This window comes from Aotus nancymaae, unplaced genomic scaffold (genome assembly GCF_030222135.1).
Source record: "Aotus nancymaae isolate 86718 unplaced genomic scaffold, 86718_ANA_hifiasm-v0.15.2.pri h1tg000001l, whole genome shotgun sequence".
Classification (NCBI taxonomy): Eukaryota; Metazoa; Chordata; class Mammalia; order Primates; family Aotidae; genus Aotus; species Aotus nancymaae.
The window spans coordinates 10,118,826-10,144,437 of record NW_026988412.1 but is presented as its reverse complement, the minus strand read 5'-3'; the positions used below and the strand labels follow the sequence as shown (position 1 = coordinate 10,144,437).

General features: G+C 38.9%; 1 protein-coding gene across 2 annotated transcripts in view; it reads left to right on the top strand.

Annotated features, from left to right (window-relative positions):
- The window catches only part of MACROD2 (mono-ADP ribosylhydrolase 2), a 2,078,532-nt gene that overhangs the window by 1,443,918 nt on the left and 609,002 nt on the right, over nucleotides 1-25,612 (top strand). For both annotated transcript variants that reach the window (XM_012474868.3, XM_064377970.1), the window contains exon 7: nucleotides 17,856-17,886. In XM_012474868.3, coding sequence (XP_012330291.2) covers nucleotides 17,856-17,886 — 31 coding nt within the window. The remainder of the gene's footprint in view (nucleotides 1-17,855; nucleotides 17,887-25,612) is intronic.

Genomic DNA, 25,612 nt, shown 5'->3' with positions numbered 1-25,612 from the left:
TATTAAGTTACCAAGACAGAAATTCTTTAGAAATTATGATTTGCCTTTCCCATCAAAATATTGCAATAATTTGAAATTTTGTATTGTTAGTCTGAAGTTTTGGTAAAGAGAATTTGATCACTCTTCACATATAGTATTTCTGCTTTTACTGAAATGGCTTGCTTTAGGAATTCACCAGAACAGATTTTGTCTGCCAATGAAAAAAAAAAATTAGATGTTGAAAGTCCTGTTTTTGATCCTTTCATCAAATTCCTTTTTTTAGGTAAATTTTGAAAGGCTGCATCCTGCTAGAGAGATTTTTTTTGAATTTTCTCATCTGTCCTTGAAAGCTATACTTTATCCTATAGATAAAACTTTGATTGCATGGATTTGAATAAGTCTTACAGAATCCCTTATATATAATGTTTAGCCTAGTAAGATTGGTATTAGAATTGTCCCCAAATTATTTAGCTAGCATATAATGCTATATCCATACATTGTGATAATTTTATGCTTCAGCTACAACTGAGTTTTTAGACTTTATGTGGAGCTAGAGAAAAAAATATGACCTACTGGGAAACATCAGTGTTTTCCTGCAAGCTCATTCTTCATTTTCCAACCCATAATTTCCCTCTGCTACTCAAGGGAGCTGAATCCCAGGTTTAATCCATCAGTGCCTGTAGGTCTGCAGGAGGCCAGGCACAGATGGCTTAATCCTTGGTGCTGCTCAGAATCACGGGAGTGGGTGTTGGATGGAAGTGCCTGATCTAGCTCTTGCTGTGGGTGTCTTGCACCTCTTGACACACCTGTGGCTGCCTGGAAGTTGTCAGCACCACCCACCACTCTCCTTGCCTTCCCCATGCTCAGAATTCTTGCCATCTAGTGGGTGACAAAGAATGTCTGAAAAGTTCAGTTGCTACATTGATCAAAACTAGTTTCTCACTAGTTCTCCAAAAGGTGCAAGTGCTGTTGGAAAAAGAGGTGTAAACAGTATTAGTTGTTTCTGGCAGTTGGAGTCTCTTTGTAATTTTATTTCTGATTATGAGATACATGAGGACCTGTGGAGCAGAGGGTAAGCAAGTTCAGTGGGATATAATTTTGCATGTGCACTGTAAAAAAAAAAAAAAGCTATAATAAGGGAGAAAAAAGATCAAGAAGGGAAGAATTTCCAGCTCATTTAATAGAGATATTGAATACAAGGGTATTCAATATGTTATGTGTTGCCTTTTGACTATGCCATCTCTTGTCAAGCAATTATAAATACATGTAACTAAAACACTAAAGCATAGAGGTTAACTAAACAAAGTGTCAGCACATTTCAGGCTAAAGAAAACCCTTGTCTAAAGTGATTTCCATTTGATTGATTTATCCAGATAAACCATCAATTTTCCAAAGTTGGAGACTGTAGATTCAGACTTTGTTTTCTACCTGGAAACTGACAGTTCTCTGGAACTGTAGCGGAGAATATGGCATCATTTAAATTATTGAGACTGTAGGGCAAAATTTCAGGCCTCTTAAAGCCAGAAAAATGGCCCCCAGTGAGCTCTCTCAAGATCAGTTCATTCTTCTGGGAAGCTCAGGAATTACTATGTCTAATGACTTTGCCAGTGGGTCTGGCCTGTGTAATTAAGATCTAAATATATCTCTATGTTCATTCTATAACTAAATTTCTTATCTGGACAAATGACCCATTTATGAAAGCTCATAAAATATCATAGGGAGTCATTACATACTTAAAAATCTCTCTAATAAAATGTACCCAAAGATGGTCATTGCTAATAATGTTCCAAAAATTCCCTCACCATAAGTAACTAGAAAATACTGCATATTATCATTCAAAAGAAGAAAAATAGAATAAAGATCCATTAGTATGAAAAAAGTGTCTTTCCTTGCTTTAATTTAGCAAAAATATTTGCATTTTTCTTCCGCTCTTTCAATTCCTGGATGAGATAGCAGAGCCACCATCACATCAACATAATCTTGCAAGCTTGTGCATTCACTGCAGAATGCAAAATGTCATGGCATTTCTTTATAAAAATATAAAACATTTATTTTTGGTGGGGCAAGTTTTGCTTCACATCAAAGGTAAATGAGAATAAAGGTTGAAATTGCAGGTACTTCAGAATTCTGAAGGGAAGACTGGGGTCACCGGACTAAAGGAAATATGCCACATGTACAGGAAAGATTAACTCTGGTATTTTCTTCCCCTTTAGTAACTTATGAAGTTATTGATTAGTAGCTCTAATCTTATGAAAATGGTTCAATGTGTCTCATTAAGGATGACTTCATCTTACCAAATCATAACCAGGAAGGAGTGGAAGGAGAGAGAGTAGAGGAGGAGGAAGGAAGGAAGAGGTCCCTCAGTTAAACACTACACAAGGGAGAAAAGTTACATGTGATTGGGGAGGGTTATTTAATATTGACTGAGAGTTCCAAGAATCTTTAGTGGGACTGTTAAAACGTTGTAAGTTATCTGGTGATATATGGTTCAGTCTGAAGGCAGCAGACAAGATTCATATGTTTGTGGGATTTTTATAAAGTTCATAATAATCTATGCCTTCTAATAATGACTAAATTCTTGGAAGGCTCTCAGATCACTGAATCATAGTCTTTAGAAGGAGTTCTCAGAAATCACATCAATCAGCCCTCCTCTCAACCTAAGAAGAGCCATTCCCAATTCTGACAAGAAAGAATACCTCAGCTTTTGTCTTAGCTCACAAACAAGCACCTGACCATTTGACTTCCTCACCAGGTAGCATGCCCATGTTACTATATATGTTCACGTACATGTGGTTCATATCATCCAGGTAACTAAAGTCAAATAGTCATTTAATATAGAATTGGAGACACCATTGAGCAGCTGGATCAAGCCTAACCTGAGGTTATATATATCACTGGATTTTTTTTAAGTATAAAAGACTATATATGTCTTTCACTTTGCCACTTGAAGTTAAGTTTCCTGTAATTTGCAGCATAGGACACTTTACTGATACAAGGGTCAACACCAGTAGAGGGATCAGAACTGTGAAAGTTCTTACTTCGATGAACTGGTAGTCTAAAACTCTTGCTACTCAGAGTGTAATCCCAAGACTGTCAGTATTAGTATCATCTGGGAGCATGTTAATAATACAGAATCTCAGACCCCACACCAGACTCACTGAAACAGAATTTTCATTTTAACAAGATCCTCCTGTGGCTTGTCTGCATGTATATGTTTGATGATTATTCCGGCCCCAATTTTTGGAATGTATTGACTGTGGATCTAAGCTGTGGAAGTTCCATGGACAGGTAGAAACAGATGAAAATGCCCTGCTAGGAAACAATTGAGTCTGTGATGATGACATTTCATGTGAACAGAAGGACAAGTGTGCTTATCAGGATGAGAGGCGTTAGGTATTTAAAAAGGGCGGTATTGCTAGAAGGTACAAGTGTAGAGCACGGGCTTCATCATCCAGCCTCTTCCTGGTTATTCTTAACCTCTGTGTAGCTTTTGAAGATCTGCCACTTCAGGTATCCATGTAAGTGAAAATAATAATCCCCTACTCCCTGCCTTCTGCAGTTTGGAATTAGTCCAGTGCTATCATGAAAAGTAGAGCCTGAAGTAAAAATATTTTCTATTTACTGGCTTCTGTATATGCCCACAGATCAGTAACATTAGCATCACCTGGGACCCGGTCAGAAGCATAGTTTCAGCCTGCCCCACATAAACGGAATCAGAATTTGCATTTTAGCAATATGCCCAAGTGATTGGATACATATTGACTTTTGATATGTACTGGTCCGTGTCACTTTGTGAACCAGGGAACTCCCTATCCGTGGAGAAGTTTAGACGATGCTTGGGTGAGCCCCATGAAAAATGGTGGAGAGAGGAGCCAGGCATGACGCATGCGGGAGTTAGAACACATAACTACAGGGGCAATTGCAATTCAGAGTCAGATATTTGTTCTTCTAGAAAAACACCGAAACAATGTTTAAAGTAACCGAGAGTGGCCAGAGGAATCATTTACAGGTTTTGCAGCTGGATATGAGCTAGAGATCCCACGAAGATACATTAGTTTCAAAAGGAACCCATTTTGTAGGGTGAGGAAACTTTGGACACTTCTTTGGAGCTTGTGGGAAATGAATCTTTAGTGAAGAAGTCCTGTCTATTCATTGGCTTCTTACTTGTCCTCAAAAATATTCCTCAATTACATTAAGTGATATGTATTACTAACGAAACTGTCATTTTCCATGTTGAAGGAAGTGTCCCACTTTTAGAGAATCACAAGAATGAAAAACAGTGGCATGAGGGAGAGGGAAAGCCATGGGCAGAAATCCTTCCACATACTTTAAAGGAATATAACATTTGGCTGTAGTTTTAGCTGAGATAGAGTTACAATCTGCTATGGATAATTTTTATTTGGTTTGTCTTCAATCAAGATGCAATCCTAAGATTGTGATTAAAAATTAAATTTTTCACTTTGTGAAATTAAACTTTTGATGAAGTCAAAGTCTAGCAGAACTAGTGGTGGCTAAAAGTATTCATCAAGTCAAGACTTGCTCCACCCGTTCAGCCATCCATCCGTCCATCCATCTTTTCTTCCATCCATCATCCATTCATCCATGCAATAAGTGACCTTATTACCTTTCTAATAAGAATGACAATCTAGCTTACGGACTAAGTTAACTCCCTATGAGTAGATAGAAATTCACTCTGCTCTGTCTTAGTGAATTATGGGTTTGTCACATTTTGGAAAACTGAATCTGCTCCTCTTTATGGTTTGCTTATCTCCCCGTGTGGAAGCCAACACTGGCCCGCAGAGCATTTAGTGAATGGCCAGCTGCTTGCTCCCCTCCTTGTGGTTGCTGGTTGAATTAATGCAGCGAACACTGGGAAATGTGCAGAAATAACTTACCTCCTGGGGCCTGAGCTGTCATATCTCCTTGCAGACTGGCTGCTCCCCATCTTGTTCTTTTTGCTCATTTCCATAATAGACTCCAGTTGATAAAGCTCTTCACAGTGATTGATGGCCCACAAAGCACAGCCATTTTCAGGCCACGAGTCGCAATTTTTAACTTGGGAAATATGACTACAGTCAATTTCCTTCTCTTTTTCTTTTCTTGCTTTCCTTTATTTTAGTCATTTCTGCAGGGTGTGTCCTTTAGACACCTCTTTCTTGGTCATTATCCCCTAATTAATTCCCTTGTTAAATATAAAGTGTGCATTAGCCTTGACTAATGTCTTCCTTTGTGACTAAGAAAATTTATTACTTTTACATATTGAATCAAGCTGCATAATCACAACTCATTTGTTTAAAGCCCTCAATCGTCACAAACCATACTAGAGTTTAGGTCCTAGGCAGCTGCCAAGAGGGTCTCACTTGCCTTTCATAAATACGACATAGAGTCAGGTGTTTGCACATGTGATTGGTTTAAGAAGTGGCTGTCTTCACGTGGAAATGCATGTCTTCATTTATGTAATGTTTTCAAGTTCATGTCATGAAATCATGGAGGGAATGAAGTGGAATTGCCCAGTTTGTAGAGAGAACATGCTGACATTTTAAGGGATAAAACAGAGGTGTCAAAAATCTGCAGGCATAAAAATCTGCATATGTGTTGGTAAACTAGCAATCTGCTCCTTTTCCAATTATGTGGTTCTGTGACAGATTAGTAAACACAGAAAAGAACCTTAGCTCATCCCAGGGAAGAGAGACTGTGCTGGATACAAGAGGGATGCAGCCTGGGCTACAATTATCTGGTACAGCCAGACAAAAAATAAAATAAAATAAAGGGGAAAAAAGCTTTGATTAGAAATGGTTAGAGCAACAGTTCTCAAAGCGTGGTCCTGGGCCAGGTGTGGTGGCTCACGCCTGTAATCCCAGCATTTTGGAAGGCCGAGGCAGGAGAATCGCTTGAGCTCAGGAGTTTGAGACCAATCTCTACAACACAGCAAGACCTCATCTCTATGAGTATTAATAATAAATATCAGATGTGTGTGCTGGTGCCTGCCTGTAGTCCCACCTACTGGGGAGGCTGAGATGGGAGAATCACTTGAACCTTAGCAGTCAAGGCTGCAGTGACCCATGATTGCACCACTGTCCTCCAGCCCAGGTGACAAAGTGAAATCCTGTCTCAAAAAAAAAAAAAAAAAGAAAAAAGAAAAAGAAAAAAAAAAAAAGTGTGGTCCTGGGAGCCAGCAACAGCAACAACACCTGGGAGATCGTTAGAAATGCAAATTCGTGGCCCCTACTGCAGACTTAATGAGAAACTGGCAGTTGGGCCCTCCAGGTGATTCTGATGCAGCTCAAGTTTGAGCAACGCTATAATGGCGGATAGTTTTCTTCTCTTTCTCGGAGGAAAGTCACGCTCATCTTCAGTTTGAGGCCGTGTTTAACGCTGTTAAGATCCGGTAGGTGGCACATAGAAGGGTTTCACACTGTGGATGCTGAAAATGAATTCCCATCTCTATCCTTTCCTTTCTCAAGGACGGAGGGTGCTCAAGATGAAATCTTCTCTTCCCCTTTTCCCTTGACCTCACTGACTCTGTTCTGCAGCGGAAAGTGCTTAGAATTCTGAGTCAAAAGTTCAGGCTTCTGTCTGAGCTTTTCTTCCTAACCACTGTGTGAGTCTGGGGGGGTTACTCACCCAGTCTGGGGATAAGAATAATAATAATGCCTTTTGTCAGTCTTACTTGGTTATTGCAAGAGACAGTGAAGCCCATCTGAAATCATCCTGGAAGCTGTAGAATTTACAAGGTGGCATCTTTCTTCCTACTTGTTTTGTGAAGCCTTACGAGGAAAAGAGCCTGATAGCTGGAGCTCCTGGGTATTCTGGCCATTTCTATGCTCTTTCAGTAAATATTTGTTGAATGTGTATTCGCTGTCCCTTCTAACAGCTGTTCAGTTTATTAGCGGCCTGTTAGTGAGTCCTGGAGAGGATCTGAGACCAAGTTGGGTGAGAAAGGGTTGCGTTGCGCTATCCACAGCACCTGCCCCTAGGTTCTTTATCAGCTCACCACCCGAGCCTGTTAAGGGTTGGAAACTGCTTCTCTCTGAGACCATCTGTGTTTGTTGCCTTGTGGCTGTTTGTTGTGAGTGGATTTTTTAAAATGCTTCTCCTAGAAGTCAGACCTTCAACTTTCTAATTAAGAGATATCGGAGGGTACAACTTATTAAGAAAACCAGGGCTTGACTCAAAACCAAGAATCCATAATAGCCTCCACTTGGATTTGTTTAGACAGAGTCCCAAGGAGCACTGCCTTCTACTTGAGGGGCTGCTTAAGGGGCCTTCTTAAGAGGCTGCTCGCTGAATCTTTTTCCCAGTTGTTTATCCTTGGCAGCCCCTCGTGGGTTTTAAGCCAGCTCTCAGCGGGGTCTTTCTTCCTTCTTGGGGCTTTATAAAGATTTACCTGGTTTTCCTTCTCCTACTTACCGAGACTAGCTTGTTATGACCAAGTGCTCTGTTTCCCTGAAGTTCTGCCAAAATAACCCTGCAGGTTTATTTCACTTTAAAAGCTCTGCTGCTGGCCACACCGAGGGAAATAACAATATCAAATGTCCTGGGTTCGTTTCCTCAGAAGCAGACTCTAAGGTAAGGATTTGGGGGAAAGAGATTTGTGATGAAGTGGTCCTAGAAAACACAACAGGTGAGACGTGAAGAAACGAGAGCAGAAGGAAGAGTGGGTGTCGGGGCAAACCCCCGGCGATTGCCGAAGGCCCCAGAGTTGCTCTCCAGACAGTGAAGGTCACCCTGCAGTATTGTCCCCACCAGGGCAAGGGCAAGGGAGTATTTGCACCCTCCCATTCCTCACCATCAGTAACTGACTGCTCTTGGGGAAAATTTGATTCCTGAACTCTGTGCACTAAAAGCGTTAAGAGGGCAGTGTTAAGGGGGCAGTCCTCTGGCAGCTGCTGTGTGGGTGGCATATCATGGACAGGCGTGCATGGGCATAGTGAAGGATGATGCACCGTGTCCCTTAGAGCCACGCTGAGGAATGCTCCTAGCGTGGACATTCAGTCCTGTGCTCTTGTCTCCAGTTTCTGTGTGCACGAGGCTTCTCCTTGTCATGTAAACCCCTTCTTCAGCCCAGGAGGCCCCCGCTTTCAGGCTCAGTTAAGCCTGGCAATGGCCATGAGCTGTGGGCCTTTCAGTCTCGAGTGGGTAATTTACTTCCTAGGGGATTTGAAAAAATTGGCTCCTACGTCAATTTTCCCCGGGCTCTGCACCAGCAAAGTCACCTGAGAGCGTTCCTCTGTACTTCCCTTCTCTTAACAGCCAGGTATGCAGAATGTGCCTGATACATGTTACTTAGTTAAGAGGAAGATGGAGAGGGCATACCTACAAAGTTAGAGGTGATTAAGGTCGTCGAAGAGTCACCATTTTGGGAACATTTTGTTCCAGTAGAAGCTTTCCTATTTGCTGTTAATATGAGCAGGGATTTTATTTTGTTTTTAATCTTTGTTTCTTCCCCTTGCTTCTATATAAAGGGAGTCTACAGATGTAAACATTTGAGAACAGAATGCACATTCTCTTGGGTTCAGCAGGTTTATGGAGACCTGTTCTCCTTTTCCCATATGTATAATTTACAGGAAGACATTCATACGAGTCACACAACCAAGCTCAGGCAAAAATCAAGTTCTTCCATTTGCTGGTTCCAACATTTTGCATCCTAATAAATTCATGGTGAAACTAATCCAGCTGTCTTCTCAGAAAATAAAAAGTTTAAAAGAGGACTGCTACTATTCATGGCCATGTAATAGTTTGTTTTATACTGCATGGAGTCGAATAGTCATAAACATGAAAGCAGCTGGCAATAAATGACTTTACGACAGCTATTTCCAAGGTATAATGAAGAAAACAAAAAGAAACCAAGTTATTGCTTATAATTATAGTGCCTCGGTGAGCTCGCACACTGCACTCCAAACACTTCTCTGGCCGTTTCTATGTGATCTCATTCACAGTCTCCTACAAATAACCTTGGCCTTTGGGTCAGTTAGCCTTGTGGGTGGGATGGGCATTGTAATAGGGTTTGCACTTTGGAATGCAGTTTTTGAAGGAGATGGCATCCTTGTACTATACTTACCCACGCAATGGGGGAAAAGTGAATTATTGACTATTCTTCACTGTTAAAGAGATTTTACATTGAAAAAAACTTTAAGAGGAGCAATTTGGTAGTATTTTCCAAAATTTAAATATGCTATTTCTTTAATCTAATGATTAAGTGGGTTAATTTTATTTCTAGGAATAGATCCTACCAGAATATATTAAGTAGAAACATCTAGAGTATTGATTGTAAGGCCGGATATGGTGGTTCATGCCTGGAATCCCAGCACTTTGGCAGGCTGAGGCAGGAGGATTATTTGAGGCTAGGAGTTGGAGACTTAGCCTAGGTAGCATAGCAAGACGCTCATCTCTCCAAAAACTTTAAAAAATTAACCAGGCATAGTGGGGTGTGCATATAGTCCCAGCTTCTTGAAAGGCTGAGGTGGGAAAAGTTTAATAGTTTCAGTCTGAGGCTGAAGTAAGCTGTGGTAGTGCCACTGCATTTTAGCCTGGGCAATAGAGTGCCATCCTGTCTTAAAAAAACACAAGGGTGCGGTGGCTCATGCCTGTAATCCCAGCACTTTGGGAGGCCGAGGCAGGCAGATTGCTTGAACCCAGAAGTTGGAGACTAGCCTGGCCAGCATAGTGAGACCTTGTTTCTAAAAAACATACAAAAATTAACCAGGCATGGTGGCATGTACCTGTATTCACATCTATCCAGGAGACTGAGGTGAGAGGATCACCTGAGCCCAGGGAGGTTGAGGCTACAGTGAGCCATAATCGTGCCACTGCACTCAAACCTGGTTGACAGAGTGAGACCCTGTCTCAAAAACAAAACAAAACAAAACAAAAAGAATATGGGTTGCCGGGTTACGTGTTACAGCAAAATGCACACACAGCCTACATATTCATCAATGTGGCAGTAGTTAAATAAACATAGTATAATCATGCTATAGACTACAATGTGCTATTAGAAACATGTGAGATAGATCAATAGACAGTGACATTGAATGATCTCCTAAGACGTACTACATGAAAAAAGGCTAGTTTCAGGACATAAAACCCAGTGTAAGCTCCAATTTGCATAGAAAAAAAATAAGGCTATGCTTGCATAGATCGTATAACTTAATCACGTATTCATTTATCCACTCAACGGATATTTATTGAGTTCCAGACACCATTCTAGGTGCTGGTGATAGAGCAATAAACAAAGCAAAGGTCTTCCTAGGAGTTTGCATCTCAGGAAGGAGGGAATTGAAGTTGGGGTGACAGTGAACAAGAAAACTGTGTGCTGATGGGAGTTGTAAAGAGATACAAAGCAGGCTAAGCAATAGAGTAATTTAGCTGGAGGCCAGGAAGACCTCTTTGAGGAGGTGACATTTGATCAAAGATCTAAAAGGAACAGGGGAGAAAACCAGGGAGCATTTGGGAAATGGAGTATGCAAGACAGAGGTGACAGAAAGGCCAAAGGTCCTGAAGCAGAATCATGCTTTGTGCATTTGAAGAACAAAAGGAGGCCAGTGTGGCTGGAACTCAAGAGCAGGGGGAAGGTGGAAGGGAGGGGCTGAGAAGGGAGGATTGGAGGTCATGGTTGTGACTTTGAATTTTATTAAAGTATGATGGGAGGTGATTACAGGGTTGAGATGAGGAAGAGGACATGCCATTATTTACTCTTTAAAATATAAATGAATGCAGTGGAAGGATTCTCACTCTACTCTTGGCAGTGATGGCCTCAAGGAGGGTGTTCTCAGTGAATTAGAAGAGGGGAAGCTTGTGGCTGTAAGAGAACTGTTCTCACTGCGATCTGCCGGTGCCTGTCTTGTTTGAGCCTTGTATTCATGTACTATCTGTGTAGTTAAAAAATAGAATCAACTACTCTTTATACGAGATAAAGAAATCCTTTAGTTTTTTTTTCTGTGCCTTGGACAAGTTTTCTTTCTTAGCTTTTCTTTTCTCCGTGTTTATAGAAAGCGGACAATCTTTTTTATCACAGGCTTGTTAATGAGAATGAATCAGATAGTGCACATAGACCTCTGAGTCCAGTGCTCAGCACATTTCAGTAATTCAAGAAATGACAACTATTATTACTGCCATGTTACTGCCTCCCATGTCCAAACACTGTGAGGCATTCAGGATACTATAAAATTGCCTGTCTCTCTATCACCTTTATCTTGAGCTATAGAGAAGGATAAGAGGCTGTTTCACAGCATCACATAATCTAGCCCAGCTCTGCTCATTTATAGGTGGGGATACAGAGGTGCTGAGGGCATATACTGTTGACTCCCAGGCCTGTAGCTAGTGAGTGACCTGTGCTCATGCTTTCCATGTCAAATATTTATTTCCTGCATCAGTATTTTCCTAATTTTGGTCATTTACATTCCATCTTCTGGTTTACCTAATATTCTAATGGACTCTTTAAGCAATTTTATTTTCAAAGGAAACTACCCTTATCATAAATGGAAAATAAGCATTATTTGTTTTAATAGATTATAATAACTTACAGTTTTAGCTATTTATATATTGCCATTGCTACAGTAATGATATATAACCAGCCACTCAAGAACTCAGTAATATGCAATAGTCAGCATTTCTTGCTCACATGGCTGTAGGTTGGTTGGGGCATAGCTGATCTAAGCCTGGGTTAACTGCTTCTATTCCACTTGTCTCTCAGCCTCCCTGGACCAGTAGCTATATGAAGCATGTTCTCATGATATAGTCTTCTCATTGTTCTCCTCCCAAAACACGAGTGCAAAAGTTTAAACCTAAATGTCACGTCCATTATTATCCCATTGGCCAAATCAAGTCATGTGCTCAAGTCTATCATCAGTGGGATGAAGAAAAATATATCCCCTCTGTCTTAGTCAGCTCAGGCTGCTGTAACAAATACCATAGTCTGAGTGGCTTACCCAGCATTTATTTCTCATGGTTCTGGAGGCTGGGAAGTCCAAGATCAAGGTGCCAGCAGGTTTGGTGCCTGTCAAGAGCTCTTTTCCTGGTGTGTAGACTGCTGTCTTCTCTCTGTGCCTTCATATGGTGGAGAAAGAGATCAACTCCCTCATGTCTCTTCTTATAAGGGCACTGATGTCATTCATGAGGGAGGGGCACCACCCTTATCCCCGAATTACATCCCAAAGGCTTCACCCCCTAATGCCATTATATTGAGAATTAGGTTTCAGCGTATGGATTTAGGGGAGGGACACAGACATCACATTCATAGCACTTCCCTCATAGAGTGTCTTACTAGGTTCAGGAGGCATAACAAATTATTATAGACTGTGATTTAAACAACAAACATATATTTCTCACAGTTCTAGAGGCTGGGAATCTAAGATCAGGGTGCCAGCATAGCCAGGTGATAGTGAGAGCCCTTTTCCAGGTTTTAGGCAGCCAATTTATCCTTGTATTCTCATATGGTAGAAAGAAGAGCTAAGTAGCTCTCTGGCCTCTAATGTCCTCTAGTGACACTAATCCCACTCATGAGGCCTCTACCCTCATGACCTAATCACCTCCCAAAGGCCGCACCTCCAGCCACCATCACAGTGGGACCAGAGTTTCGCCACGTGAATCTTGTAGGGGACCCAAACATCTAGTCTACTGCAGAGGAACTGCAAAATTACATGAGAAAGGTATGCATAGAAGGAGGGATGAAGACTTGGGAAAAATGTAAATATCACATTTAAATGGGTATTGCCCATCTGTTTACCACCTCAAAATATCTTTCATACTTCTAGAGTTAGGCATACCGTGGTTTGAAAAATGCTGCATCCCAGTTAAAGGCATGATAGCACAACTCGCTATGCTGATAACCAACATGTAAAGGAAAGAGTGGGGCCAAGCATAGTGGGCTATGAAAGCATTTCTCACTTGGGGCCCAATCTGTAATTTCACATAGGAAAAAATTCTCTTTCCACTCTAAGTCAAATGATTAAAAAAAAAAAAAAAAAAAAAAAAAAAGACAGGGTCTTACTCCTGTAGCCCAGGCTGGAGTGCAGTGGTACAATCATGACTCACTGCAGCCTCAATTTCCCAGGCTCAGGTGATTCTGCCACCTCAGCCTCCTGAGTAGCTGGGACTACAGGTGTGTGCCACCATATCTGGCTAATTATATTTTAAGTAGAGTCAGGGTTTTGCCATGTTGCCCAGGCTGGTCTCTAACTCCTGCTCTAAAGCAATTTGTCTGCCCCAGCCTTAAGTGATTTTTTCTTTAATCTCCCAAGAATTTCTGAAGGCTGGATGCTCAGGCCTGATTAGCATGGAGACTTACTGCTTCTGAAGTTTGCTGGGAAGAGAATCTGGAGCCTCAGAAATTGGGTTGCTAATGTCATTCTCCAAATTCTAGAGGCAGTTGTTGACTTACGTGCAAATACACCTGGCCTGGGTTTTGGTACAATCTATCATTCCTCCATGGGACACTAGTTACGTGGAAGGTGGTTATGTTAAATTCAGCTTTGAAATAAAGAAATCTCATGCTACTCACTTCTGGTGGCCCCATCAGAAGTTTATTATGGCAAAGTACACAAACTCTGCTGCAAAAGTCCTTAGTTTGCTTGCTCACTTGCTCTTTCTCAATCTCTCTCTCCATCTCTGTCTCTTTCTCTCAAGTAATAAAAAATGATTAATGGAGTAAGCTTAGTTTAGATGAATTCTATGCAAAGTTATTTCACATAAAATGAATTTTTCCCATGATACTGTATTTCCATCTCTGCTTTATCATTGCCTTTTTGTTTGAATTAATGCAATAGTATTACCAAGTCATCCTCCATTGCACTACCGTTTGCTTTCACATTCAAGGCAACGATGTCATTTCCAGATGAAACTATTTGTCCTTGTTAAAACAGACAAGGCAGTTGGTACATTCAGACTCAATTACTAAGTTGCATGATTGATTCTGAGATAGAGCTGAGAGCTAAGGCAAATGAAACTTGTCATTAACTGTGCAGTATGTTTTTCTTCTGCTAGATCTGATAGGAGAAAGATTCACATAACTGGATCTCAGAGGAAGTGAATGGGAGTTAGCTCAGATCAGTTCCCACGAAACAGACTCGAAGACAGAGTTTAGGATGCCAGATGTTTATTAAGGAGTGCCCTTAGGTCAACACCTGGGGAAAAGAGAGAGAGGAAGCAGGAGTGGGCTGAGGGAGAAGGTGAGCTGGATGTAGGCCCAGTGATGGACCTTATGGACTCAGTGAGGAGCTCTGAAGCTGGAAGAACCCTTTAGTATTGTGCTGATGAGCCAAGATGGCCAGACCTTGTACCACTTCACTGATCAGTTATTGGTGTGAACTGTCCTGGGCAGGGGCATGATTCTGGGTGAGGTGGCTTTTTATAGTTGAGGCAGTCCTTGAAAAGGATGGTGGTTGAAGGCTATCTGCTGGGTTCTAGTTCCTAGACTCCAGGTCAGTGATTTTCAACCTGGGGACATTTGACAATGTCTAGAAATATTTCTGATTAGCACAACTAGAGGGATGCTACTGACATCTAGCTGGTAGCATCCAGGGTGCTACTAAACTTCCCGCAATTCACATAGCCTCCAAGAACAAATAATTACCTGGTCCAAAATATCAATAGTGCTCAGGTTGGGAAGCTCTGTTCTGGAGCAACACGTTCCTCTTTGAAACAGAACCTGGTGGGCATCATAGCATCCATACCAGGAGTCATCATTAATCAAGGTATTACTACTTCTCAAACACAATGCTTATGTTCTTTATTTCTCTAAGTCCTCCTACAAACCCTTTGAGGCATGACTCGGAGTTTCCACTTACTAAAGAAAAAACAGTGCTCAGAGTAGTTCAGTAAACTGCCCCACATTATGAACTGGAAGGACACCAAGGTGGGATTTAAAGTGGGCCATCTTGTTGAAAACATTTTGCTATCTTCTGACTTTCCCTTTGAAAGAGTTCAGAACACACAACCCCAAAATATGCCCCTCTGGCACATTGACTATTTTGAGTCAAAGGCACTTAAAAAAGAGCAGGTGCAAGAAGAACGCTCTTGCAGTCCTTTTTAAAAGCAGGAGATACAATTTCCACGTGAAATATTTCCTCCCTGTACTAGAAGGAAAGTGTCATTCTTATGATCAAGGATGGGAAATTGAGGCTGATGGAAATCTGTACAAATATACCTTGTTAAACTAACTCTTATCTTTCTTTCTTGTCACTTACCCAATTAACTACCCCAGCCCAAGCCCTTTACCTTGTTACATCTTCATAATCTACTACTCTTTGTCCAATTTCGTATATAAGTGTTCAACTCTAACTGCATCTTTAAGTCTTCATTTTCTTATGACACCTCCAATGCCACATAAAACTTGAATTAAATTTGTATGTTTTTTTTTTTTGTCCTGTTGCTATGTCTTGTGCCAGTTTAATTATCAGCCACAACTGAAAAACTCTAAGAAGGCAGAGGTAAAATCTTGCTTTTCCTACACCTTGATGACTCCTTGCAGCAGTTCTCAAACATTTTTTTTTTCTCTCCAAATGGGAGATACATGGTGCTCACATGTTCACTTTGTTCCCGTGGAATTCCTGGGGCTCAAGCTGTAAACTCACTTTTATCCCACTTAAAAGGTACATTGGAACATGAGTGGCATGGCACAAATACGGAGTTGACCCTGAATCCTCTCCAATTTATATTTTTAGTAGACTATTCCTGAACTCTGAGTCCTTCCCAGTAGCAACATGTATTTACAGTAAGCTTGCAGTTGATTTCCGTATGGAGAACACCTATTGGTAGTCTTGGTGAATGCCTGTAAAGAGACTACAACACTTTCAGAATTTGTGTTATGCTGTTGCTTCATTATCTGTATCATTGAATGATTAAGTCATTCAAGAACATTCTTCAGATGTTACTGGCACTTTAAGAACCCTTGGAATCCAAGTATTGACTCATAAATTTAATTTAAAAAGAGCATCTACTATGTTCCAGAAACTGCTCTGCCTTCTCATTATGAACAGTGGAATTTACTATTAATAGTAAAGGCTTCCACAGGAGCAGAGAAAAGCAGATATCATTTTACAGACATATAGTTGAGCTTAACAAAGCCAATTTCTACTCTCTCTGAAACAAAATCACATACATTTTGACCTTTTTAATAGAGCATCATGCAAAGGGAATAAACAAACATAGACTATGTAATAGTGTTAACAGAAATAAAAGGCAATACACATTTAACCAAAAGGTATAAACAAAAAGGACTTAGCTATTTTATTATTATTGACCTCAATAATAATGTTGGCTATTATGGTCCATAGCAGCTGCAGTTTTTAGATTCTAACATAGTGCCAGTAACTTTAAAAAAAAAAAATCTGTCATTAATTCCAGCAGCATATTTCTTTTTTTTTTTTTTTTTTCCACTTTTTATAGATTTAGGGGGTAAAAGTGCACTTTTGCTACACGAATATATTGTGTAATGGTGAAGTCTAGGCTTTTAATGTGACCATCGCTCTAACAGTGTACACTGTACCATTTAGGTAATTTCTCTTCTCTTGCCCCTTTTCACCTTTCTGAGTCTTCAATGCATTATTCCGCTCTCCATGTCCATGTGTACACGTTTTTTTAGCTCCCACTAAAAATGAGAACATGCGGTATTTGTCTTTCAGTGACTGAGTTGTTTTACTTCATAGCCTCTAGTCCCATCTATGTGGCTGCAAAATTCATGATTTCATTCTTTTTTATGGCTGAGTAGTATTCCACTTACCATCTTTTCTTTATCCAATTCTCCATTGATGGGCTTAGGTTGACTCCATATTGTTACTATTGTCAATAGCGCTGTGAATAAATGTAGGAATACAGGTTTTTAAAAAAATAATTTTTTTTCCTTTGAGTAGATACTGAGCTGTGAGATTGTTGGATAGAATGGTAGTTCTAGTTCTAGTTCTTTGAGAAATGTTCATACTGTTTCCTGTAGAAGTTTTACTAATTTACATTCCCACCAACAGCCCACAACACATTTCTGTATGGTGGGGATTATCATCTTCATTTCACGATTGAAAAATACAGACCAGAAAGAGTAAAACAACTTGGTTGAATTTATACAGAAATCCATTGGCAGGGAAAGTTGCCACACCCAGACCACTTTCTACAGCTAGATAGCCTAATTTAGAGTAAATTACACATTTACATTTGTCAATTTGTTTTTTTCAATCAAATTCTGTAAACACTGCTAAGCAAAATATGGTATAAGCAGTAGTGTGCTGGTGAATGTTTAAAGACTGGCTCTCAGAAGAGGGGTATGTGTTATATAAGCTTATTTTACATGTTACTGACATAAAAAATGTGTAGCACATAATTTACATACAATAATATCTGTAATACTCTTTATTATACATTCTAAACAGTTCATTGATTTTCACGGAATGCTTTTGTTGAATTTTACCTAAAATGTGTATCCATAACAGTTTGTGTTATTAACTGTCCCGTGATATGGGTCATGAATGTTAGTTGATGTTTTCAGATTATAAGCCACTGATGTGACATCATGTACCATGAAGCTGGGAAGAGAGGCGTGTGTAGTATTTCACCATACACATATGACAGACATACATAGGTAATAGTCAAATATGCAAAGTAATTAGAAAGGGATGAGTTCTGACTATTGGGTATCTGTGTTTTGATGTCATTTTTTAAGATTTCTGAGAACTGAGCAGTTGGTTCCTGTGAGCTGATGTAACTGCTGATAGGGAACAGTTACTGGTTAATCAAATGTTCCCATTTCCATCGTCCCCTACTCCAACTCATAGCTCTGAGTATGTAAGTAGAGGACATCACATTATCAAGCAAAACAGATGTTGAGATAGATGATGTTGAGTAGAGTTCTTTCTTTAATATTTATTGTTATTTTTGTGGTTTATTCACAGGCATTTCCCTGCATCTCAACAGGCATTTATGGTAAGTGATCCAGCTTTTGATGACGTTTGTGTTTCTTTGTTGTTAAATGCGGAGGTTAAGTGAAAAAATAAGAGGCTCTCTGATGAATATATTTTGCTGTGACTTAAAGAGAGTCAAAATGCTGGTCAAATCTCATTAAGGAATGTCAAGAGGCTATTCAGATTCTTTTGTGTTCTTGAATTTTGTTGTATTGAATATCACATGAAATGATTTGATACATTGTGGCTTGATGTCTTTGGTTAAACAGAAAATTTGGTCTTAGTAGGATTGACCTCTAATATTGCTTCGTTTAATAAAATCGAATTTCTTCTTATTAAAAACTGTAATGTATGTAGAGCTTAGCAGTATCATTATTTTGTTGCTATTTATAAAATAATAAAAAATTAAAATGCATACAGATGCATATATCTGTATTTTCAAATTTTAAAAAGTCCAAAGAAGTGACTTTTAATAAATATGAAGAATTTTAATAAACTGCAAATATTTTTTAGCATAGTGATGGTTGTTTTAAGTAGTGAATGCTTCACTTACAGATGGCAGCAAAATGTTTTTTAATCACTTGTTTTTACTAGCCTAAAGCTCTCTAAATATTCTTCCACCTACCTACAAGAACTTTTTGTATAATTTTTTTCAGACCATTAATAAGTCTGTTTTGTAACGTTAAGGATTTTCTGATCCAAGTATAAAAGATTACATTCTTTCTGAACTTAAACTTTTCACATGGAGGCTCTCAGCTAAAGCATAAAATATGTAAAAATCTAACACACACACACACATACTATTTTTTCATATTTATTACTACAATGAAGGACTACCTACATTGATATCAAATATAGGAGCTTTATTATTTTTTTCTTGATCTGGTGTTACTTTTGACAGTCTTGGGCAAAATAAAATGGAATATGTAGGCTTGAACCAAATTAAGTGGGAAAGAATCTAGTCACATGTTTTAAAAAGTTAAGGTGTGCCTTCTTGCTCTCCACATTCTCCTATAGCCTGTCTTTGTGGAAACAGAGTGGGCACTGGGCTGGAGGGGGCTAAACTAGAGCATCTGCACAGTTATTCCCATCATGGCCATTCTTTCTGCCTCACAAATGCCCAGTAACAAATCTTAAATATTTGCTTAATGGAAGTATTATATACAAACTTACGCCTGAAAAATACTGTAATTCTTTATATCACCTTATCTAGAGTCAAACCCAACTTCATTGCAGAAATCGTTTTTATTATGAGAATGTTCTTTCATTGCAATCTTGATTTACCTTGACAAAAAAACAAACAAAAACCTAACTGCCTACACAAATACTATGTACATCATTTTCTATATTTATTGCCTTGTCAGAGAGTTGAAGTATGTTTTGCTTTTGAGAATCTTATGGCAATGTGTAAAATTCGAGTCTCCATTATGATCATGTCAATAGATGCAGAAAAAGCATTTGATAAAATTCAGCATCCTTTATAATAAAAACCCTCAACAAAATAAGGGTAGAAGGGACTTACATTGAAGTAATAAAAGCGATATATGACAAACCAACAATCAACATCATACTGAATGGGGAAAAGTTGAAAGTATTTCCTTTTAGAACTGGAACAAATATGTCCACTAAAGACAAAGATGTCCATTTTCACCACTTATATTCAACATAGCACTGGAAATCCTGGCCAGAGCAATCAGATGAGAGAAAGAAATAAAAAACATCGAAGTCAGAAAAGAGGAAGACTGTTGCTCTTCTCTACGATATGATCATTTACCTAGAAAACCCTAAAATTAATCTAAAAAACTCCTCAATCTGATAAACTAATTCAATAAAGTCTCAGGTTACAAAATCAATGTACAGAAATCAATGTACTACTATAAACCAATAATGACCAAGTTGAAAATCAAATCAAGAACTCAATCCCTTTCACAACAGCCGCAAAAAAAAAAAAAAAAAAAAGATACTTAGGATTATACTTAACCAAGGAGGTGAAATATCTCTACCAGGCAAACTATGAAACACTGCTGAAAGAACTCATAGATGGCACAAACAAATGGAAATATATTCTATGCTCATAGATGGGTAGAATCAATATTGTGAAAATGACCATACTGCCTACAGATTCCCATCAAAATACCATCATCATTCTTCACAGAACTAGGAAAAAAAAGCCTAAAATTCATATGGAACCAAAAAAAGAGCCTGCATAGTGAAAGCAGTATTAAGCAAAAAGAATAAATCTGGAGGCATGACATTACTCAACTTCAAATTATACTACAGGTCTATAGTTAACAAAACAGCATGGTACCTCTATAAAGTAGGCATGTGGACCAATGGAACAGAATAAAGAACCCAGAAATAAAGCCAAATTCTTACAGCAAACTGATTTTCAACAAAGCATACAAAACATAAATTGGGGAAAGATATCCTATTCAACAAATGGTACTGGGAAAACTGGCAAGCCACAAGTAGAATGTAACTAGATCCTCATTTCTCATCTCACACATAAATCAACTCAAGGTGGATCAAAGACTTAAATCTAAGACCTGAAACCATAAAAATTCTGGAATATAACATCAAGAAATCTTCTAGACTTTGGCTTAGGTGAAGAATTCATGACTAAGACCTCAAAAGCAGATGCAACAAAAACAAAATTAAATAAATGGTATCTAAATTAACTAAAAAGCTTCTGCACAGCAAAAGAAATAATTAGCAAGCAGGCAACCATAGGGTTGGAGAAAATAGTTAGCAAACTGTGCATCTGACCAAGGACTAATACTCACAATCTACAAGAAACTCAAACGTATCAGCAAGAAAAAAAAATCCCTTCAAAAAGTGGGCAAAGGACATAGAAAGACAATTCTCAAAAGAAGATATACAAACAGACAACAAACATGAAAAAATGCTCAACAGCACTAATTATCAGGGAAATGCAAATTAAAACCACAATGAGATACCACCTTACTCCTGCAAGAATGGTCATAATTAAAAAGTCAAAAAACAATAGATGTTGCAGTGGTTGTGGTGAAAAGGGAACACTTTACACTGCTAGTGGGAATGTAAATTAGTACAACCACTATGGAAAACAGTATGGTGATTTCTTAAAGAACTAAAAATAGAACTACCATTCAATCCAGCAATCCCGCTACTGGGTATTTACCCAGAGGAAAAGAAGTCATTATATGAAAAAGACACTTGCACATGTATGTTTATAGCAGCACAATTCCCAGTTGCAGAGATATGGAACCAACCTAAATGCCTGTCAACCAATGAGTAGATAAAGAAAACGTGGTATGTATAAACCTCATGGAATATTACTCAGCCATGAAAAGGAATGAAATAATGTCTTTTGAGGCAACTTGGGTGGAGCTGGAGGCCATTATTCTAAGTGAAGTAACTGAGGAATGGCAAGTCAAGTATAGTATGTTCTCACTTAAAAGTTAGAACTAACCTATGAGGACGCAGAGGGATAAGAATGATATCATGGACTTTGGGGACATGAGAGTGAAGACTGGGAAGAATGTGCGGGATGTAAACTGCCTTTTGGGTGCAGTGTACATGTGTACACTGTTTGGGTGACGGGTACATCAAAATCTCAGAAATTACCACTAAAGAATTTATGCATGTAACAAAAAACCATGTGTACCCCCAAAAACTATTGAAATAAAAATAAAGTTCTAAAAAAGTTTAAAAAGGCATTTTACTTAATCACCATAATACAAAAAAGCAGAAGAAAACATATTTTCTAATACAGTAGCCATAACTTTAAAATATTCAAGTATCTCATGAGATATATGATATTTTATCTATAATTCATTAACAATTAATCATTCACTTAATAATAGTGTTTACTTGTTCCACACACAATGTAATTTAAACACACAGACAAAACAATTGTTAGGTCATATTATATGGATATGTTTACCTGTATTGTAAAACACCAAACTGTTTTCCAAAGTGATTGAATCAATTTATACTCCTACCCACTCTACCCACTCCATTTGAAGATCACCATGTTCCCTATCCTCTCCAAAGTTTGATATTGCCAGTCTCTAAAATTGTTGCCAATTTCTTGGGTGTGAAATTTTATTCCATTGTTGTTTAAATTTGCATTTTCTTGATTATTAATAATGTAAACTTTTTAAATATCAAAAACAATAGAGGCTCCGGAGTGAGCAGTAAGAACTAATTGAAATCTAGAGTGGATCACGATCCACTTTAATCTGTGAAGAATAGAGATTTCACCCTAGAGAGAGTAATGCGGTTCAAAATATAGTAACTGGTTCAGTATACCATTGTGGTGAATGAGAGGGAAATAGTAAAGATTGTCGGGCACGGCATTAGTAGAATGAGTCACATTAGCTGTCTTGGAGGGCTGTCACCAGGCAAGTTTTATCATTTTCACAATGCTGGGTCAAAGAATATACTTCTTAAGTCCTGGCTACTTGTGTCTTTCCCCTCTGTTTTTCTGGTAAATTTAGAAGTGAGACTGACATACACAAAGGTCACATGCCATATTGCTTTTGGTTAGCCGCATGGGTGCTGAAACCTAGGTTTCCTTTCAGCTTCATAACATCCTGTTTCAGTAACTTTAGATTACTATGTCTCTGTGGTTTATAGACAATTTAGTGTTATGCAACATGAAAATTACTTCATGTGTCCTGTATTAGTCCGTTTTCATGCTGCCAATAAAGAAATGCCCAAGACTGGGCAATTCACAAAAGAAGGAGGTTTAATTGGACTCACAGTTCCACATGGCTGGGGAAGCCTTACAATCATGGCGGAAGGCAAGGAAGAGCAAGTCATGTCTTACACGGATGGCAGCAGGCAACAAGAGAGCTTGTGCAGAGAAACTCGCATTTTTAAAACCATCAGATCTCATGAGACCCGTTCACTATCATGAGAACAGCATGGGAAAGACCCACCCCTATGATTTAATCATCTCCCACTTAGTCCTTCCCACAATATGTGGGAATTATGGGAGCCACAAGATGAGATTTGGGTGGGGACACAGAGCCAACCCATGCCATTTACGGTTAATAGACCATTCAGCATTATGCATCTTGAAAATTATTTCATATGTCCCTGGTGAAGTTAACGCTTTCTTAGTCCTTGCTTCTTTCCCAGGATCTGTATATTACAGACCAGTTTTCTTGCTCTTATTTGGAGCCCTCTTCTTCTTCTCCATTAACCAGATAAGTTTTCTTTCGTCTATTTTTTTAATTAGGGTTTGAGATAATACTTTATTTAAAGAAAGTGGTTCATAGCTGAAAATACTTTATTTAAAGAAAGTGGTTCAAAGCAAACACGACTCCCAACAGTTTTGTAAGTCAAACTAGAATGAAGGTAGAGAAGGTTTTCAGAATCATTTCCTGGTTACACTCTTTTTCTTTCTTGTTCCAATTCCAAATCTCACTAGATAATTTTTTTTCTAAAATACCACTTGGTGCATGTTTCCCATCTTCCCAGGAGCCTTTGATCATATTCTATTACTTGCAGATTAATCTTCACCCTTCCTAGCCTGAACAATGGACACTTTATATATCTCCATAAACTAGTGCTTTCAAAATATGTGAGAGGGAGGGGAAAAAACATCTCTCTTCAAGGATGTAAATTGATGTGCTAAGAAATTTATATATGCCTTTGCATCTCCAAAAGGGGGATTTAATTTGCAGCAGTTCTCAAAGTTATTTGGTGATAGAAACTATTATACCCTCAACCTTTCTCTGGGATCATGTTTTCTTCAGAATATAGTTTGAGAAATTTCTTGGTAACCATCCATCATGGTTATATCTTACTGTGACCCACATGTACATGAATTGATGAATATAAGAACTTGCCATTGCACAACAAGGTCCAGTCTTGGGTCCCTTCCTGAAACTTAACCTTAACACATCTTCCCCAGGGCACACAAACCAAATTCACCCATTCCATCACCACCATTGGCGTCTACCTCATGCCCCAAACAGAAACATACCAAGCATATTTAAACTGACTGAAACTTAAAAAAAAAAAAAATTATTTTAGGTTTGGGTGTACATGTGGAGGTTTCTTACATAGGTGAACTTGTGACACAAGAGTATATTGTACAGATTATTTCATCACCCAGGTATTAAGCCCAGCACCCAATAGTTAACTTTTCTGCTCCTCTCCTTCTTCTCACCCTCCACCCTCAATTAGATCCCAGAGTCTGTTGTTCTTTCTTTGTGTTCATGAGTTCTCATTATTTAACTTCCGCTTATAAGTGAGAACATAGAGTATTTGGTTTTCTGTTCCTATGTTAGTTTCCTAAGGATAATAGCCTCCAGCTCCATCCATATTCCTGCAAAAGATATAATCTCATTTTTTATGGCTGCATGGTGTTCCATGGTGTATATGTACCACATTTCCTTTTTTCAGTCTGTCACTGATGGGCATTTAGGTTGATTCCATGTCTTTGCTATTGTGAATAGTGCTGCAATGAATATTCACATGCATGTCTGTATAGCAGAATGTTTTATATTCCGACAAAAATTAACCATCGTAGTAGGCGACTGTAATCCTAGCTACTCAGGAGGCTGAGGCAGGAGGAATGCTTGAACCCATGAGGCTGAGGTTGCAGTGAGCCAAGATCATGCCATTGCACTCCAGCCTGGGCAACAAGAGCAAAACTCCATCTCAAAAGAAAAAAGAATGATTTATATTCTTCTGGGTTTATACTCAGTAACAGAATTGCTGGGTTGAATGGTAGTTCTGCTTTTAGCTCTTTGAGGAATCACCGTACTGCTTTCCACAGTGGTTGAACTAATTTACACTCCCACAAATAGTGTATAAATGTTTTCTTTTTTCTGCAGACTTGCCAGCATCTGTTATTTTTTGACTTTTTAAGAGCAGCCATTCTGACTGGTGTGAGATGGTGTCTCACTGTGGTTTGATTTGCATTTCACTAGTGCTAAGTGCATTGAGGTTTTTTTCATCAGCTTGTTGTCCACATGTATGTCTTCTTTTCAGAAGTGGCTGTTCATGTCCTTTGCCCACTTTTTAATGGGGTTGTTTTTCTCACGTAAATTTGTTTAACAGGTTGAAACTTGATCTGCAGGAAGTCTTCCTTGAGTATGCCAACACTTGGTTGTTATACTTTCTGAAATTCTTTATCATTTGTGTTAGGACAATTATCAACTGCTTCCTCAGATTGCTCCATAGATTTCTGTTTGCATATTCTGTGCTCACAGTCAGTTTGGAATTTAAAGAGCAGGAATTCACTCCTGCATATTCTTTGCATACCCAGTGCCTAGCAAAGCACTGTGTCTGTAGGAGAGGCTCAGCAAATATTTGGTTCATGACAACAGTAATAATTGTAACCCAAATTGTTGTCCAACTGAATATATAGAAAACAGAATTCTTGATTGACAAAAGAACAGGTAAAGAAAGCTACCCAGTTGGTATTTTCTTAATGGACAAACATCTCTATTGTAGGAAAAACAAATGTGTTTTTATATTTATATGCTTTTTAAAAAGCATCCTCAAACTAGAAATGCTAATTTTAGCCATGCCAGTGTCTACCCGGTCAAAGTAAAGTGGAAACTCAAGAACTTATCAGTTAGAGACTCAACCCAAGCTAAATAGAGCATTTTACTTCAGTTGAAACAGAACCTCTTTGTGGTTTATTACAGCCCATGGAACAGTGGTCACTCAGGAACATACAGGTCAGCTTGGCCATCCAGGAGGCCCTGTTTTCACTTCTCCCGAGGTACCCTAGACCCAACCCA